Source organism: Canis lupus, chromosome 30 (assembly GCF_011100685.1).
Source record: "Canis lupus familiaris isolate Mischka breed German Shepherd chromosome 30, alternate assembly UU_Cfam_GSD_1.0, whole genome shotgun sequence".
In the NCBI taxonomy this organism is placed as follows: Eukaryota; Metazoa; Chordata; class Mammalia; order Carnivora; family Canidae; genus Canis; species Canis lupus.
Window position 1 is genome coordinate 24,474,553 of NC_049251.1, and position 20,344 is coordinate 24,494,896.

General features: G+C 41.4%; 1 protein-coding gene across 1 annotated transcript in view; it reads right to left on the reverse strand.

Annotated features, from left to right (window-relative positions):
• Positions 1–20,344, reverse strand: part of MYO1E (myosin IE) — a 198,602-nt gene that overhangs the window by 86,555 nt on the left and 91,703 nt on the right. The window contains exon 5 of the mRNA XM_038580563.1: positions 1,199–1,286. Within this exon, the coding sequence (XP_038436491.1) occupies positions 1,199–1,286 (88 nt within the window). The remainder of the gene's footprint in view (positions 1–1,198; positions 1,287–20,344) is intronic.

Genomic DNA, 20,344 nt, shown 5'->3' on the forward strand with positions numbered 1-20,344 from the left:
TCCCCTACTCCTCCCCCACTCTATTTTAAGATTTTTGTAAATGTCTTAAATTGGAAATGCAGTCACATAGGTCAAAAGAGAAAAGTTTCGGGCAGCCTGGGAGGCTCAGCGGTTTAGCGCCGCCTTCAGCCCAGGGCATGATCCTGGAGACCCGGGATCGAGTCCCCACATTGGGCTCCCTGCATGGAGACTGCTTCTCCCTCTGCCTGTGTCTCTGCCTCTCTCTCTCTCTCTCTCTCTCTGTGTCTCTCATGAATAAATAAATAAAATATTTAAAAATATATATAAAAGTTTCAAAAGGTTATAGAGGAAAATGTACCCTTCCCCTTAGTCTCCCAGTTTCCACCCCTGAAGAAACCATCATCAGTTTCTTATAAATCCTTCCAGAGGTATGTTATACCTACCCAAACAAACACGGATATACCTTCTCTTATTCTCCTCAAATGGCAACACATTATGCACAATGTTCTGAACCTTGCTTTTTTGCAATTCATCATTATCTTGGAGATCATTCTCAAAAATGAAGCTTCATTTTTACAGCTAATATGCTATTCTATTATGAACCATAATTGTATCATCAATCTCTGATGAACATTCAAGTGGTTTCCGGTCTTTTACGTTTCTAAAGAATGCCATATTAGATAACTGTTTCATTTTGCATACATTTCAGCACATCTAAAGGATACATTCTCTTAAGCAGAATTGATGAATCAAAAGGCACATCTACATCATAGAGTTGATAAATTCTGCTGAAGTGTCCTCCATAAAAGTATACTGATTCATGCTCCTACTAGTAATGTATGAGAGGAGCTATGTTCCTATGTTTTTACCAACAGAGTGTTTGAAACACTACAAAATTTTTGCCATTCTGACAGTTAAGAAATACTTTTTTGGTGAGGTTTTAATTTGCATCACCCTTATTATCATGAGGGTGAGCATATTTTCATGTTTTATAAGTTGTCCCTCATACCCTTTATTTATTTCCTTTTCAGATTATTGATCTTTTTTATTGATTTGTAGGAGCTCATTATATACTTGGTATCTCCATCTCATGCTATTTCTCTGCATATTTCAAGCTTCTCAGTTATAGAACCAATGTCTTTTCTGTGGAAAAAAATTCTTTTTTTAGAACAGCAAATGGAGGTTTTTATCTCTCACATAATACAGAGCCTCAAAATGGGCCGTATCACTAACTCACCTGGACTTTGGGACCCCCTCCAGATACTCTAGAGATGTAACTCATGATGTATTTGGCAGCCACTGTCTTTCCAGCACCACTTTCACCACTAAGAAAAGAAAGACAAAAATACCCACCCATGAAGTGGATTACAACCAGTTCCCTCCCCCTGACAAGACAAACATACAAACAAACAAACAAAAACCAAAAAGAAAGTTAGCAGAAAGGAATTCAGCAATAAATGCAAAACACCAGTTGAGAAAGACAAATCATGGCAAGATGAGGTCACCTCCTGGACTTGTATGAGCAATGTCAACATGGGTTGTGGACCAAGGTCTTGGTCACGATAATGTCCAGAATAGACAATTAGTCATTCTAAATGCCCAATAATAGAGAACAGGATTAGGAACATTATGGGATAGCAGAAGGATGGAATATTATACAGAAATGACAACTGATGGGAAGATTATAAACTCAGGGGAAAAGCATATGAAATAATGTTAGGTGAAATAAACCAGATAAAATTATATATGAAAATATGGTTATAAAACGTAAAGAAAAAATACATTAAACAAACAAACAAACAAACAAACAAACAGACTAGAACTACCACAAAATACTAGCAGAGGTTCTGGTGAAGACAAAAATAACATGGAAGACTCCTTTCAGGTCATTATTTCCCAAACTTTAAGTAATGCATATATTACTTCTGTAATTTAAAAAAAAAAAAAAAAAAAGGAAAACGTAGGCACTCTCAGGTTTCAAACTGTGTGCCTTGAACTGATGCAAGCAACTTTATTTTAGAAGTTCTAAAATTAAATGATGAGGCAATATTAATCACATCCTGCATAACAAAGACTACCTTCCGTTTTAATGGCCTTACTACATGGGGAAACCCTTTTGTTAACAGTGTATAGTCTGCTCTTCAAAATACCCATTCTTCCTTCAAAATCCCCTTGAATTGATGATGACCTCAACTCACAACATGCCTAAGTCAGTCAGATTTCTCAGCTCTCTATTGGTTGCCTTTGTCATTCAACAAAATAGGAAGCGTCTGCATAGGGTACATCCAGGCCAGATGACCCCTTACCTTCAAAAGGAAACTGAAATAAATTTGGAAATAATTTGATATTTTGAAACAAAACAAATACAAAAAGGAATGATGTAGCCATCAGAACAAAACTCAGAACTCGGTTGGATTTCCTTGACGTAATACATGTTTAATTAGGGAGATTAGAGGGAAGACTAAAGGAATGACCCTCTTTGCAACTGACTCATTCACCATCCCTGTACTCAGAGCTCCCCACTTCCAGCTCACATAACTAGGGAAACTAAACTGAAATTCCATAAGATGCGGTGGCAAGAAGAAAATCAGCAAGTCTGGGATGAAATATCACACTATTTTTAGAGGACATGATTACTGGCAGGAACAAGCTGGTATAGTAAATATTTCAGCTCCATGAGGAAATGATCTGTTTAAATAGTCCAGGTAATCAAATGATTTATATACAAGATCCAAGGTCAAAACATGCACTCTTGCTCATTTGAAGCACAGGTTTTGTCAACAAATGAAAGTCCATTTTATGTTGCAAATAATGTGAACATTCAAGAATATTGTAAAGTCTAAAAGTGCAAAGGTACAACCAACCACCCAATCTAAATCACAAGGACCTTTAAAGTAATTAGAAAACTATGTGGCAACATTCATAAAGACTGCGGCTAAGGCTAATGGCAACATAAGCAGAAGACAATATACCTATAATGTGATCACAACTATGTAAAAATAATGTATGGACAAGAATAGAAGTGGAACAAAGAAAAATATTTTTTGACTTGGGGTGCCTGGGTCGCTAAGTCAGTTGAGTATCTAATTCTTGACTTTGGCTCAGGTCATGATCTCGGGTCATGGGATCGATCCCCGCATTGGGCTGCATGCTGATCATGAGTCTGCTTGAGATTCTCTGTCTCCCTCTTCCCCTCCACCCATGCTTGTGCATGTGCTCTCTCTCACAAATAAAAAAATAAATATTTTTTAAAAAGAAATATTCCTGATTTATATAGATGATTCTTTTTTCTTTTGATGTAGTATCTCTTAATGCTTAAATTTTTGAAACAGGTAATTATCTATATATTTTAGATTTTTAAAAATAGCATTTCTAGAAAACTCATCCTTTATCAGGATGAGTAAACATATTTTCATGTTCAGAATTTCTTGGAGCAAGCTGTGTGTGTGTGTGTGTGTGTGTGTGTGTGTGAGAGAGAGAGAGAGAGAGAGAGAGAGAGAGAGAGAGAGAAGCAACAAATCCCACTAGAATTATAAAATAAAAGTATAACAATACCCCACTGTGTCTTTGGTTAATAGTGTGATCAGACATGAACTATTTTATCTCTTTTGTTGGAAGTGAAAGAACAGAAGAATAATGGAACATAATTCATTTTATGTATTAAAATAAGTATGCCAGGTCTAATAATAGAACATTGACATTCTAGTAATTGTGGTGTTTTTCAGAAGCTTTAAAATAATTAGTTCTGACTGAACATTGACTGGAAGTTTCATTTCTTGGTCTCCATTTACAAACACTTAAAAAAAGTTCTATTGATCCAGAGGCTGGTAATTTGCTCAGAATATGGTACAATAATGGACATAATATTACATACATAATTATTTGAAGCTTACAGTATATACAACCATAACTATACTGGCCCTTTTGGGATGGGAAAATATCTTTTCTTCCTCTGGACTAAAACACAAGTCAAAAGAATGCGAAGGTATCAGACATTATACAGCACACCCAAAATTATTTGCTTTGCATCTCACAGCAGTTAGGGAATTTGCTTTGCTTATCGTTATAGGTAGTCTTTCTTAATTCAGTTGCCTTCACTTAACTTCTTTTTTCTTTTTTAATTTTATTTATTCATAAGAGAGAGAGAGAGAAAGAGAGAATGAGAGAGAGAGAGAGAGAGAGACAGGCAGAGGGAGAAGCAGGCTCCATGCAGGGAGCCTGATATGGGACTCGATCCTGGGACTCCAGGATCACACCATGAGCTGAAGGCAGGCGCTCAATTGCTGAGCTACCTAGGTGCCCCGCCTTCACTTAACTTCTAACATGGAAAAAACCCCAACAAAACCCTCTAGTAATATATGTGCTTTTAATTAGAAAAATGCCCCATTGGTCCCTAAATCCAGCATCCTACCAGAATCCTCAAAGTACTTTTAAAATGCTCATGTTTGGGCTCTCTTCTGACCTGCCTCCAATCCCAGTCTCCAAGGACAGGACCTAGAAATAAGATTTTTAACTAACATCCCAGTTCTTATATAACTGGCTGGGAACCAGTCAAGCAAATTTTTATTTTTTTAGATTTTATTTATTTATTCATGAGAGACACATAGAGAGAGAGAGGCAGAGACACAGGCAGAGGGAGAAGCAGGCTCCATGCAGGGAGCCCGATGTGGGACTCCATCCTGGGACCCCAGGACCAAGCCCTGGGCCGAAGGCAGGCACTAAACCGCTGAAGCCACCCAGGGATCCCCCCAAGCCAAGCAAATTTAAAACAAAATTAAGACAGACTTCATAGGAAATATCAATTCAAATAAGAAATAATGTTCTGTGTACATTAACTACAGAAATGGAAACATATGCTAAAATTTCAAAGAAACAGAAAGAATGTTCTGGGGGTAAAAGCTATTTACAATGGTATATTAATAATTGGATTCAAGAACCATAATTGCTTTTATAGGTCTGGAAGTTATTCCTCACTTAAAAGTCAATAGTGTTTTCAATTCACTTCAACCCTACTCTAGCAAACGTAAAAACATTTCCATCATAGTTTTTGTGTGGATTTTCCATAGAATAAGGAGATTCGATCATTTCTACTGCTCGAAGATTCAACAATCTACTCTCTCCCCACCCCTAGTCACAAAATATCTGTAACAGTTCTTTTTTATTTTTTAATCTTCTTAAAGATTTATTTATTTGAGAGAGCGTGCATACATGCATGTTAGTGCAAACTAGGGGAGGGGGAGAGGGAGAGAAACTCAAGTAGATTCTGTGGTGGGCATGGACCCCTAGGCAAGGCTCAATCCCAGGACCGAGATCATGACCTGAGCTAAAACCAAGAGGATGCCCAGCTGACTGAGCCACACAGCTGCCCCTAACAGCTCTTACTATAGTAACTATTGTTCCCTTATAACTGATGAAGTTAATGTGATTGAAATGTTGCTTTTCCAACTTTAGATTTGTTTGCACTTTACAAAGGATAAACACTTAAAACAAATATTGTTGTGTGTTTGTTTACTCTACATGTGCTGTGTAGGCCCCTCCACATGCCAAGCTCGGGCTGGAGGCTGGAATGAGACGTGGCTCCTGCCCTGAAGGAGCTCACTGCCTGCTGGGGAAGGTGAGTCACACATGCTATAATAAAACTGTATAGATGGGGTATGGTTTTAGGGACTCCTGGGCGGCATGTATACCTGATTGGAGTGTGTGTAAAGAAAAGATCCTTAAAGGAAGTCCACAACTATTTCAAGTTCCAACAAGACAAGTAAAGTTAGCCAGGTGAGGTGTGTGTGTCCCTGTGCAGACAGACCAAGGGTAAAGGGTAAAGCCTAAGTCCTAGCTGGAGACAAAAATCCTTTTGGGTGCAACTGAAAGGAATTACCAGCAGTCAAAAAGGAGCTGGAAGGATAAAGAGGGGGACTGGAAGGGGATGAAAAGTCCATGACAATGCCTTGGGTATCAGTTTTGAGCAAGGACCAAACGCTCTGGTCAGCAGTAGTAAGTGTCTTACATTTTATACAGATCAGACTCCAGTCCTTTCTGCATCATATTCATGAATTTTGCCTTTACATCTCCTCTAAAGACCAGCTGATATATCATTTACCTAGTATTTTTCTCTAAATTGACTCAATTTACTTAAAATTAATTTTTTTACTTAAAATTATTTTTAAAAAGAGCATCTATATGACTACTATAAATAGAAAACCGCTATCGCTTATCCCAAATTAGCAACCTTAAAAATAAATACAACAAAAAATAGTTATTTGTGAAAATAATTAAAATTTCTACCAACACAGAATAGACAGATAAACTGTGACATATTCAAAAGTGGAATACTTTTCTGGGGTTGGGGGGGGGGCGGAATCATAGCTACTCAGTCCCAGTAAATTTCAATATTAATGTTGTGTGGGAGAAAAAAGATAGCTGAAGAAAAATACATGAAACGCATATAGTAGGATTCCATTTACATCAAGTTCAACAGCACAAAAAAACAGTCAAGAGGTTGGTTAGAGAAGCAAATGCAAGTAGTAATACCATAAAGAAAAGGGAAGTATATATTCAAAATTCAGGACAATGGTTATTTCCCTGTGAATTGGGATGGAAAGGATGGATTGGAGAAAGGAGGGTCAATTCAGAGGATATTCTTTTTCTTTTCTTTTTTTTTAAGATTTATTTTTTAAAAAGATTTTATTCTTATTTATTCATGAGAAGACACAGAGAGTTAGAGGCCTGGGAAGAGGGAAAAACAGTCTCTCTTTGGGGAGCCTGATGCAGGAGTCAATCCCAGGACCACGAGATCACAGCCTGAGCCTAAGGCAGATGCTCAACCTCTGAGCCACCTGGGTATTCCTAAGATTTTAAATAATGTCTACATCCAATGTGGGGTTTGAACTCACAACCCCGAGATCAAGAGTCATATATGCTCCACCAACTGAGCCAGTTGGGCAGGCCTCAGGGGATGTTCTTTTAACTTAAAAGTGAAGTGGTGGGTGATATTTTTGGGTCATTACTCTTTAATGTACTTGTGTTTTATAGAAATAATTTTAATGTCCTCATTAACTAACATGAACCACTCTGGAAGTAGTTGAATTCTAGTTGGCCTGCCAAAAGCCTTGAGCCTGAAGCCCACTCATTTTAACAAAGAGATCAACAAGAGGTTTTAAAACATACTAGCACAAAAACAGACTTACTCTCTGATAGAAGCGGGAACATTGAAATAAAACTAAATATGGGACCATCCTCTGTGCATACTTTAATATTATGTACACCCTACATAGGTGGGAAGTGTTGCAGTCATCAATGGGAAGCACGTGTGGAGCATGGACACCATGTTGGAAGGAGACAGCCAGGTTAAAAGAGAGTGCAGGATCCTGGTGAAGGGGATGAAGGCCTCCTTTAGGGCAGTGCTGGTGGTAAAATGTGTAAGAGGGTAAACTCTTGCCCTATTAGGAAGTATAATTGGTAGAACTCGGCAAGGGATGGGTCTTGACAGAAGATGGATAAGAAGGAATCAAGAATGGCATCCTGGTTTGGGGCCTCAGGAACCGATGGATACTGTATCACTAAGATAAGAGTTTACATAAGCTGCAGGGCAGGGTTGGGGATTATATCATGTGCTTGTAGGAGCCCAGAAACTAAGGATGCAAAGCAGGTGAAGGGCATTTGAGGGCCCCTCAGGGGTGGGGGCCAGTGGGCATGGTGGGCCAGTCTCAGAGCCATCAGGAGGCTGAGGGGAGCATGGAGGTAATGAATGGAAGAGACGGCTGGTGATTGGGGGACTGATTAGATTGAGCACATATATTAGACTGAGCAATAAGCAGACAAATACATTGAAAATAATGTGAAACAAGACTCTCATTGTCAGAGAAAGTATTAACAAATTTGAAAAGAAAAAAAGAACTCTGAGGGGTTGGATTGGTTTTAAGGCATCCATTTTAACTGTTAGAATGAAAGGTATCAGTACACATGCACACACAAACTGTTAGAAAGTGTGTGTGTGTGTGTGTGTGTGTGTGTGTGGTGTATATATATCTTATAAATAAATAAAAGGGACCAAGGCTTCTTGGAGAGATGGCCAATTACAGGGCTGGACCAGGGAAAATGCAACCTGAGCCTAGAACATGTAGCTGTGATAAAAGGTACAAAAGTGCAGTATCTGATGTGGGCATGTGAAGCACACAAGAGCCAGTATGAAAGGGCTCCCACTGATCAAGATAATGATAGTACTGGATTATGATCCTGCCATGAAAACAAGATAAATCAATAATAAGGGGGATGGGAAAACTTTTCCTTATAGTTGAATGCCAAATGTAGAAGAAGTGATAGGAAATAGATCATCACCATTTGGCAACTGTCATCTAGGTGACTGATTTGGGCCAGAGTCATCAATGGATGCTATGGTTTGATGAGAAGCAGGATTGCTGCCATAATCTCAGAATATGCCCACAAAATGCTAACTTGCATCCTAGAAGAAAACATAGTGAACTTAATCAGAAGAAACAGAGCAGACACGTACAGGCCCAACCAGCTGATCAAGAGCACGGTGTTGTTTCTAAGGAAGTCCCACTTAGCCGGAATGACCCGAATCTGGTCGAAGGCATCACCAGAAAGACCCAGGCTGAGGTTGACCTCCTGAATTTAATGCCCAAACTCTTTAAAACTCTAAAAAGCAGAAAATGCACACACTGGGTAAACCCCGCAATGTGTCCCCTGCAATCTGAGGAACTGTTCCAAAATGATGGAGTCTGAAGAGATACGTATTCCTGGGAAGAACAGGGATGGTCAGCAGAGAGTTGAAAAGAGGAGTCTGAAGCACAGGTAAAGGTTCTGGATGTAAGTACCATGTGAGTGAGAGTAAGTGGGACTACCGAAAAGAAGCGTGCCTGGATACAGGCCATACTGGGACCCCGGGGACTGTAGTGGCCATTACTGGTTCCCACCCAATCTACCACCTCTGCCTCCCCTTCCCTGACAATGTCCTGATATGGTTAAGGTGTCTTGCCTGGTGCACCAGGCAGAGAGAAGCTGGTCCCAGGCTCAGCTGAGCCCACCTGCACCTGACCACCACCCTCAGGAACTCAAGAGTCCATATTAACAAAGCTACCCAACTAGACTGAAGGGAAGGGCTCAGGAGAGAGGCTCCTCTCTCCTTGAGGCTGTAAGGAAGTACATTACTCTGACTGCCACTGGTAGCCACTTGCAAGGAGAGCCAGAACAAATCTCTGAATGTCAGGACTGTGAAGCAGAGAGCTGGAAAGAACCTGGGTCCTTGATGACATCAATGGACGACTGAAACCAGCCCTGAGGACTGCACAGCCTCTGCATGTTCTTTTATGGGGAATGATAAATCGTCTTAATTTCTCAGTCAATTTGAATTAGATTTTCTGTTGCTGGAAGCTCAATGCGTGTCAAATGAAATGGGGACCATTTTGGGAGTGTTGAGGAGGAAGCTCCCCATAGAGAACAAGCTGGCAAGGTTGGAGAGGCATGAGGAAAAGGATGGGGACAAATGTAGCATTCATGGGAGCCCAGGGAGCTGGAGGCCAACTGTGTCAACCTGGTGGGGAGCCTGAGAAGACAATGAAGTTCTGAAATATTCCTGCTGGGACTGATTCTCTCAAACCTTACTTTTTGATACAGGGACATAGTAGTATTGAATTTGACTATTTCAAAAGGTATAACCCAGGATTTAAAAAAAAAAAAAAAAGAGCTAATTAAAAAATTTTTTTTGCCTAATTTGAGAGTTCAAAAGATGAACATATTTGTGTCTGAGAAATAGTCCAGAAGATGAGAAATAACATCAATTCCAAAGGAGATTTGAAAGGAGCAAACTAGTGGATGTAATCATTGTAGCACTGGCCAGTGAGTGAGCAGCTAGCTAAGGCACGTCATGGACCGCTGTATAGGTTTCACATCTATCAGTCATTTGATCTCAGTGATAGCCCTGTGGGGTAGGAGCTCTTATCCCCAATTCTTTGACGAGAAATGCTACACAACTCCCTAAGGGGCACACTAGTGAGTGGCATTGCTAGGAAAGAAGCCTGGCTCTATTGCTCCAGAATAGGGCATATATATTTAAAATCCTCATATGGGTTAGCCAGTCGATTAAATTCAACAGTGTTTCGCAAAATAACTCCATGAATAGCACGGTTCGTAGCATAATCAAACTTTTAACTACACCTGAGTCTTTACTGATAGACACCTCTTTAATTAAGGCTTCTGCCAAAAACATTTATTATCTTACACAAAGTGGGAACTAAAAAATAACAGCCTGCACCACTGTGATCACGTGACAATGTGCGATCAAGAAGAGAGACACATCAAAGAAGATTCTGGACAGCCTTCTCCAAAGGAGATTCACATATTCCCTTCCTGGCAGTCCTAGAAGATCTGGGGGAAAAAAAAGAAGTCTGGGGTGAAGCATCTCTGTTGCCCACCTGGGGGGATTCCAGGGCTGCAGAGAAAGGGGTGATCTGTTGGACTCTGTCATGACACTGAAAAATAAATCCTCAAGTACATGCAATAGCTAAGCTTGTAACATACAAAATCAGACAGACATGTCGAAGCTGAGTAAATGAAAAAAATTCATTCTTTAACATAATGAGGAAAGTGTGAACAACATAGAGAGTTCTTATTTCTTCCCCATCAATGAGTACTGTCAAGCAGACAAAATTTTCACCTAACAGTCTGCCAAGAAAATGGCCCCACGGCAACTCTCTCCTCAGCCCAGGCTGATGCAATAGGAAGAGCCCAATGTTTAGTCTGAAGACCAAGTTTGAGCCCCAGTTCAACTATTCATTAGCTTAGAAATTCTTTTCAATGACATTAGCAGATATTTTATAGCACTCCTTAACAGTTAAAAAATATTTTTGGGGTGCCTACATGGCTTACCCAGTTAAGCATCTGCATTTGGCTTGGCTCATGATCCCAGAGTCCTGGGATCAAGCCCAGTGTCAGGATCCCTGGTCAGCAGGGAATCTGCTTTTCTCTCTGTCTTTCTCTCCCTCTGCCCCTCCCACTCCCCTGCTTGGCCTTGGTCAAATAAAATCTTTCTTTTTTTTAAACATTTTTATGTGTATTTTTTTATTTGGCTTTCCCTATGTTGCTTTAAGGCATTAATCCTCATTTTGTCGATGAAGTGACTGAGGCTTGCAGAGGTCACACACTTGATACAGAACCAAACAGAGTCCACCCTGTGACTCAACCCCCGAGGTCTTTCTTTCCACTACAGCACGTGACCGTGGGTGCTAACGGATCATCACCCAGATAACCTAACACCTGCTGGCTCAGCGCAACAGGGAGCAATGGAAAGAGTATAATAATAGAGCCAGGCAGCCGTGGCTGGGAGCACGGCTTTGCCACATTGCAAATGTGAGATGTTTAACATGGTTCCTTACCTTTGAGACTCCATTTCTTGAGGTGCAAAAAGTGGGGTAGTAACACCTAGTCTGCCAAGTTGTAAATGATATAAGTGAAAGATGGTGAGACTTAAAGCAAGTACTCAAAGAGCCACTACTCTGATTTTGGATACTATAGTAATTAGCTAGTGAATCAGCCTTCCTCAATAACATCCTTTGATGATAAAAGAATTTCTACAATCACACAGGCTGGAAGGTAAGAGCTGCAGCGAGCTTGGGGGAGAGGGCAGATTTGAGGTTGGCCCTCATGTAGACCCCAGTCAGGGGTGTGAGCTAGACAAGGCCTCCCAAAGCCAGGCCAGAAGGACAGGGAGCCTCAAAGGCCAATGCTGCTGGGATAAACAAGAAGTTGGGTGGACCAACAGAAACAGAAGCCTTCCAATGCTAATAAGAAAAGGTTCCTGAAATACATCAAAGACAGGAAGACAGCTTGAGAATCCAGGAGACACTTGATGTTGCAGATGCAGAAAGCAGAGATGGGACACAAGCCAAATATTGGAGGTGCTCTGATTTTTTAAAATCTTTTCATCTTTAACCTTTACTATTCCAAATCTTAGGGCTTCCAAATCCAAATCGTCTTCTGAAGCAGATCATTCAGAAATCTTAGACCCAATAGTGACAAGTATCTCCTTTTCCTCTCTGAAAATATTCATATTCAATCAGTCACCAAATGCTAGTGATATACCTTCAAAATATCTCTCATGTCTTTATTCTTAAAACAATATTCATTTGGCACGGATTTGGGATGCAACCCACCAAGACTTTACAAACTGGTGTTGGATACATTAAGGAAGGAATGCCCAGTCTTTAAGAAAACAACTCCATCAGAATATTTTAAGCAAAAATAAAATTAGGAACTGCACCAAATGCTCTGAAATTGACAACACATTTTTAAAACCAGCCAGGATGGCAAGAGCTGATGTGGGCCAAAAGTGATAGGAATTCACTTTTGTTGGCAGCAATAAAACTGCCACAGAAATGTTCTCCACGGCCCCATATGTCCCCACAGAGGTCAGCTGGCAAGGGCCCCAGAAACGGCTCTGGTCACACTGCCAAGATCTTGTCTGGTAATATAGAGCCGGCACAGAATACAAGAAAAACCTGCTGGTTCTCCTTCCCCTTTTACCACACCATTTACCTTTAACCACATGATTATTTTATTAAATAGATTGGCAATGATGTCTCAGAGAGATCCAAAGGTATCACCTATGTAATTCTATAACATGAGTCCAAATTCTGGATTTTGTAGCACAGAAGACAAATGAGCTGGGCAGATGTGGGTTGCTCATGTACTGGAATCACAGGTGTCTACTTGTGTCTCCAGGAGCTCACCATCGTCAGTGCTGCTAATGGGGCTAGAACGGTTGTGTTTATCTGTTGGCATTGTTCAGAGTCCACATTCCCGTCCTGTTCTTTTAGTGCTTCAGGCTTACTGAATGTCACACATCAGATTCCTCTTTGCCTTTCCAGTTCAGGTCAGGCCCTCATAACCTCACCAGCTATCTGTATTCTCTCAAGATCCCATCTCTTTTCTACCAATAGACTTAGTTTTATGAACCAGCCTTTTGTGCATCATGTCCCTGCTCAGAGACCTACAAGACACTGCCAAGCCCACAGGTTTACTTCAGATCACGCAGCCTGTCATTCAAGGAGGGCCCTGTTATCCAATCACAGTTACCTTCCCCAAATCAACCGATCTGCCACTGATATACAAATGCTATGTGGAAATACAGAAATATAGAAACAGAAATGGAAGGCCCAGTGTTAGTCCACGAGGAATTTACAAGGACAATTTGTCAATAGAAACCCTTAATAGCCACACAGACATCCTCCTCACTCCCCATCACACAGTGTGGGCTCCAGGGGCTCTCAAGCCATTCATGTTTTCTTCCTCCTACTCATCCAGTGGGGAAGGCTCAAATCAAGACCCGTGACACCTTTGCTGACTGTTTTCATCCAAAGTGATCGCCCCTTGACCTAAAGGCAAATAGCACTTATAGCTTATTTCAAGTGTTTCAGTTTCAAAAGTATCATTAAATAAACATTTATTGTGGCGAATCAAAGAAAGCAAGAACCCTAACACATTTCTAGACAACAAAGAGTGAAAAACTACTTAAAATAAGCACATGCAAATTAAACAATAGTACTACTATATCAGGTGCTACTGAAATTCAGGAAATGGAAAGATCACTGGGTTGAGATTGATGAGAAAGGTTTGAGTGGGAGATGGGGAGAACAAACCAGTCAAGGACTTGGAGGCAAAAATGAACCTGACCCATCGGAGGGAAAAGAGTAGAGCCATTTGGTTAGAGTAGCAGAAAACAGTGGGAGGTGTCCCAAACTAGGGACTTTGGTCTCTACTCAAGCAAGGTACTTTGGACCCTATGAGGCAATGGAGAACCACTGAAATATTTTAGCAGAAGTGAACACAGTTTAAATATATAATAGTTAAGAGCATTCATCTAGCGACTGTGTTTGGAAGAGAGAGTTGGTGAAGGAGTAAGCTTTAGGGTAAAATAAGAAGAACCATTATGAATTTGCAAAGTTGGAAATGCTGGTATGTCATATAAATGGGATTATCACAATGATAATTTGTGCCTCAGGCAGGAGTTGGTTAACTTTTCCTGTAAAGGCCTGGATATGGTCTCTGTCAGTATTCAACTGTGCCATTGTAGCACAGAAACAGTCAAAGATAATATGGACACAAATGGATGTAGCTTTGTTCCAGTGAAACTTTATTTACAAAAACATGCAATGGGCCTTAGTCTTTGTTTTTTTTTTTTGTTTGTTTGTTTTTGTTTTTTTTTGGGCCTTAGTCTTTGGACCTGCAGGTTAGGAGAGAGGCCTGCACTGGAGATACAGGCTCTCTCATTTCTCATGATTAGAGTTCTTTCTCATGTCTTTACTTAATATGATATGTTAACACTCATGTGATAAAGAATGATCCCAACTTTTAGTTGAGAAGAACTCAAATAACTTAAATACGCCTCCTTACAAATTTGTTAAAAGAACATATCCACTGAAACTTTTTAAGATAGCTTCTTAAAGAGATATTAACCACGTACATCATAAAGAGATTTCCTAAATTCTGAAAAGATTAACAAAATGAATATCTATTGTTTATTTAACATTTATTGGAATTCTATTATTTCATATAGGTCAACTTTAAAATACACTGTTATTTTATTTTTATGTGCCAAATATGCATAATTTTTTATAGTACATGAGTATATCTTTGATAAATGCACACATTTAAAACTACATGGCTTGCAATGAATAAAGTATGGGGTGAGAAGCAAGGTTATCTGTAAAACCGACCCCTGCTGACTTCCTCTATAGACGAAGGCCTCTTTAACAGAATGTACCAAATACACAGATCAATGCCCATCCATAATTCCCTCATTGGCGTCCAAGGCTAAATAAATATCAAGATAATGAAATGGCCCAGGTATGGCCATCTAGTGTATAGATGCATCTTCACTTCTCAGAAAGAAATTGAAATTAATGTATTCATAAGGTTGTGTTCTTTTTTTTAAGATTTTTTATATTTATTCATGAGAGATATGGGGGTGGTGGGCAGAGAGACAGGCAGAGGGAGAAGCAGGCTCCATGCAGGGAGCCCAATGCGGGACTCGATCCCAGGACTCCAGGATCATACCCTGGGCCGAAGGCAGGTGCTAAACCACTGAGACACCTAGGGATCCCCATAAGGTTGTGTTCCTTCAGTAATTCTACCTGCCTGTCTTCTACTGATGACAATGCACGATCATCAGCCGCCTGGATTGCAGAAGACATCATGGCCAACAACCTATAAGGGATTAGGTTAAAAGAAGCGCTATGTTTTGGGGTGGAAACTTTCACCATAGGATAACTAACCTTAGCTCATAGTATATGGTAGCTCTAACACCTCCCCTGAAGTGTGGGACATTTCAGGCACAAAGAGGTGTCACTTACAGTGGGGGGTAGAGAAATTGCACGGGGTTTAAAGTCAGTCAGGGCTAAGTTCAAATAGAGACTCTGCTATTTACTAGTTTGAGGATCTTAGAATTCTCTTACGCCTCCTTTTCTGGATGAAACCTTGGGAAAAAATCAAGCCAAGAGCCAGAGCAGCTGTGAGGATAAGGCGAGACAACCCACACAGAGAGCGCCCAGCAGAGGGCAGGCGCTCAGGAAGCTTACTTGCTGGCTCTAATGGTGCTTCAGGACAAGAGGTGAATTAGGATTCAGGTTGCCTTCATCTTGCTTTTCAACTAGAAAAATTGGGGAGCTTGAAAAAAAAAAAGCCACTAATGCTCTGGACCTACCACCAGAAATCAGTTGGCCCAGAATCTCTAGAGGCAGAGCCAAGATCTCTTTATAGCCCCTCAACTAATAAGACAATTTGAGAATTGGAAATCTTTTTTCCCTGGAAAGTTAAATGAGAGGATGCAAGGGCTGGGATGAAATTAGCATCCACGGCAGCCACTCTCCCAGCCTGTCTGCCAGTCAGCTGGTGGGCTGTTGGGGAAGACTCCGGGAATGCCTAAGGCAAATCCTGGGTGTTTACTCCTGACTAGGATTTACCCTGAAGGAAGGCCGGGGCTGGCAGGAGAGTGTAGGTTACTAAGAGGGGGTTGACTTATATGGGAGTGGGGACAGGAAGATAAACAGCAGAAATGATGGGGTTTCCCGAGGCAAATAGTCTATTGAGGAGTAGAGGAACAGCCTACCTCATTGTCTCCAATAGAGGTAGGGGCCGTGATCTAATGACATGAGCCAATATGATCATCCCTTTGCTCTGAATTCCACTTTAAGATGGGACTCTGGCTCCCCTCAAATGATCCAGGGAAATAATTAACTGAACCATCCAGGGCCAAATCCTCCTTATAAAATCATGATATGGGGCACCTGGGTGGCTCAGTGATTGAGCGTCTGCCTTTGACTTAGGTCATGTTCCCGGGGTCCTGGGATCGAGTCCCGCATCAGGCTCACTGCAGGTAGCCTTCTTCTCCCTCTGCCTCTCTCTCTTTCTCTGTGTCTCTCATGAATAAACAAATAAAATCTTAACAAAAATACAAAATAAAATCATGATATGAAGTCTAATTCACATATTTGTTGAGTGTTGTTGGCCAGACTCCATCTCTCTGAGGCTGCACAACTCGAGCTATTTTGGCAAATCAAGTCTATGAACATTTGCAAAATCAGGACCAAAGCTTTGAGGGAGACTGGTACTTGAGAAAGCAGCCTGTCTCCTTCCTTGAGTTCTTTCTTTTTAAATTCAATTGCTACACTGATTTCTAGTCCCAGACTAGTCAGCCGCCAATCTACCCTGTGCCCATATCCACCTCTTAGGAAAACGTCAGTCTGGGAGGAAACTGATAATACTGCCTCTGTGTGCTGCCATTCAGCCCCTCTAAAGAGTGTGCATTTCGTCATGGAGACCAAGTCACACCTGGGAAATTGGAAGCTGAAGGTCTAAAAGAACATGGGAAAGATTAGGTCGTTGTTCATTTTTACTTCCTAGTGAAATGATTCTACAAACTCCCAGCTTTGGGATACCTGGGTGGCTCAGGGTGTGATCCCGGGGTCCTGGGATCCAGTCCCGCATCAGGCTCCCTGCAAGGAGGATGCTTCTCCCTCTGCCTGTGTCTCTGCCTCTCCCTGTGTGTCTCTTGTGAGTTTATTAATAAAATCTTTTAAAAAAATAAAAAAATAAAAACTCCCACCTTTACCACCTATGGCAGAAGCCCTTAATAGCAGGAGCAGGCTTCTCTTCCAGCCCCCAGGAAAATGGGTTTGTTTTCTGTTCCCAAAGGCATTCAGGCAAGCAGCATTCCACTCAGCCCCGAGTAGAACAAGCGCCCAGCCCTCCCAGTGTCAGTGGCTACAAACCCGGGTCTCTCTGGAAAAAAATTTCCCTGCTTTCCCTTCCCTCCAGCATTATTTGGAAGAAAGAGTTCCCAAACCCAGAAAGGCCTTGGAGGTCATCTATCTGGTCAATCCAGTTGACCCATAAAGGAAGAAACTGAGGCCCAGACAAGTTTAGGTGTGTTGCCCAGGATCACAGGGCTGGTGAGAGTGAACCACAGCAGCTCAGAGAGAGCAAAACTACTTTTTCAAAGCAGATGAACCACAGCTCTTAGGTAGACAAGGATTAACACAAAGAGAGGTCAGGCTTTAGCCTCCTGCCTCAGGAGGGAATCTCTAGGGCCCTTGAATATCCTGCCAGAGTAAAGTGCCTCTGTTTGCCTGGGGGCTTTGGGAACTGGACAATGATTTATGATAAGGGCTTTAAAAAACTTAAGTACTGACCCCTGGAGGAATTAGAAACTACAGGTATTAGCCCGGAACTTCATGAGGGTCTGGAGACCAAAGTGAGCTGTGCAGGCAGTACGTGACTGAGCCCAAATGAAAATTCTGAAAAAAAAAAGAAAAAAAGAAAAAAAAAGAAAATTCTGGACAACAGGGGGTCCCTGGGTGGCTCAGTGGTTTAGTGCCTGCCTTCAGCCCAGGGAGTGATCCTGGGGTCCTGGGATCGAGTCCCATGTCAGGCTCCCTGCATGGAGCCTGCTTCTCCCTCTGCCTGTGTCTCTGCCTCTCTCTCTGTCTCTCATAAATAAATAAATAAAATCTTAAAAAAAAAATTCTGGACAATGGGGTGCCTGGGTAGCTCAGTCGGTTTAGGGTTTGGTTTTGGCTCGAGTCATGATCCCAGGACTCTGGGATCAAGCCCCACTTCGGGCTCCCTGTTCAGTGGGAAGTCTGCCTCTCCCTCTGCCTCTTCCCCTGCTTGTGCCTGTCCCTCTGCCTCTTTCCCCTGCTTGTGCTTGTTCTCTCTCTCTCTGTGTGTGTGTGTGTGTGTGTGTGTGAAATAAATACATAAAATCTTTAAAAAATAAAAAATAAATAAAATTCTGAACAACAAAGGTTTGGTTGGCAATGCTACTAACAACTCACACATCCTAAAGGAGGTAACACCATCTATGACTCCAGGGGTGGAGGACAACCAGAAGCTTCACATTTGGATCCCTCCCACACCTTCTTTTGTCTGGTTCTCATGTGTAGCCTTTTGCTACAGTAAAACTGTAATTGCAAGTGCAGCACCTTTATAAGTTCTGTGAGCCATTCTTGTAAATTACTGAACCCAAGGGGGTAGTGGGAACCACTGAACTTGTACCTAGCTGGTCAGAAGTGAGGGTTTGGCCTGGGAACCCCCAAACTTGCAGCTGGTGTCTGAAGTACAAGCAGCCTTGTGCAGAGACTGTACCTTAACCTGAGAAGCTTGGCCTAACTCCAGGTGGTTAGTGTCAGGAGCCAAAGTAGCTCCTTGTTCCTCCATCTCCTGAATTATATCGGACAGCCACCACCACAGAAATCTGGGTGCCTGGGTGGTTGAGCATCTGCCTTTGGCTCAGGTCATGATCCCGGGGTCCTGGGATCGAGTCCCATATCAGGCTCCCTGCATGGAGCCTGCTTCTCCCTCTGCCTATGTCTCTGCCTCTGTCTCTCAAGAATAAATAAATAAAACATAAAACAATAAATAAAACATTAAAACTGCCACCTGAATAGCTGAAAAAAGATTCTAGAAAAGGCACATTTCCTACTTCAGTGTCCATGAACCTGCAATGATAGTAAGGGTGGGAGAGATGTGGGTCGAGTCACCAAAGCAGCTTCCAGACTTGTGGAGCTCAGGCAACAATGCATCATCACTCAAGTATCCCTTCCGACGGGGCTTAGCCTATGTCTAATTAATTTTTTTAAGAATTTATTTATTTGTTTGACAGAGAGAGAGAGAGAGAGAGAGAGAATGAGCCGGGGCAGCAGCAGAGGGAGAGGGAGAAGCAGGCTGCCCACCAAGCAGAGAGCCTAATAAGGGGCTGGATCCCAGGACCCTGGGACCATGACCCGAGCTGAAGGCAGCAGATGCTTAACCAATCGAGCCACCTAGGTGCACCCTAATTAAGTAGTTAGATCTAACTCTCAATTTACAGAAAATCCAGTTGAAGGAATTAGTGTAATCAGGCCATCAGGGAGCAATTAGACAAATCTGGAAGGTGTTTATAGGGAAACTGGGTTGCTCTCTTCACCAAATCAACATCATGAAAAAACAATAGTGAGAATAGGGTAACTATGGTAGGAAAAAAAAAAAAGAAAAGAAAAATTCATGACCACGTGCAACCAGCGTTCCTTGATTTACATAAACCTGCAGGTAAGGACATGTTTGTAACAACTAGAGAAATTTGAACATGGACTGCTTATTTTTAGACGATATTAAATTATTACTAACTATTTAGTCGAGATAATGATTCTGGTGTTAAGAAAGCAAATGTTTTTTTGTTTTTTGCGTGTGTTTTTTTAAGATTTTATTTCTTTATTTTAGAGAGAAAAAGAGGGAAAGCAGGGGAGGGGCAGAGGGAAGGAGAATCTGAAGTGGACGCCAAACTCAGTGTGGGGCTTGATCCCCAATTGTAAGATTAGGACTTGAGCTGAAACCAAGAGTTGTATGCTAAACTAACTGAGCCACCCAGGTGCCCCAGAAAGAAAATGTTTTTATTTTCCAGAGAAATATATGGAAATATTTAGAGGCAAAATGTCACAAAATCTATATTTACCTTGAAAGGTTTCAGTGTTCTTGCTTTATAGTTTTGACCTTTGAATCATGTAGATGTTTTATACATTTATAAAACAAAATTAAAATTAAAAATTTTAAACCCCTAAAATCCAAAATAAAATAAATGAATCTGTTAGGTTAGGTTGGCACAAATCACACAGAAAAGGATTATTTTAAGTGGATTTTTAAAACCCAATATTTTGGGATGCCTGAGTGGCTCAAGGGTCAAGCGTCTGCCTGTGGCTCAGGGTGTGATCCCGGGGTCCTGGAATCCAGTCCCGCATCGGGCTCCCCATGGGGAGCCTGCTTCTCCCTCTACCTGTGTTTCTGCCTCTCTCTGTGTCTTTCATGAATAAGTAAATAAATAAATAAATCTTAAAAA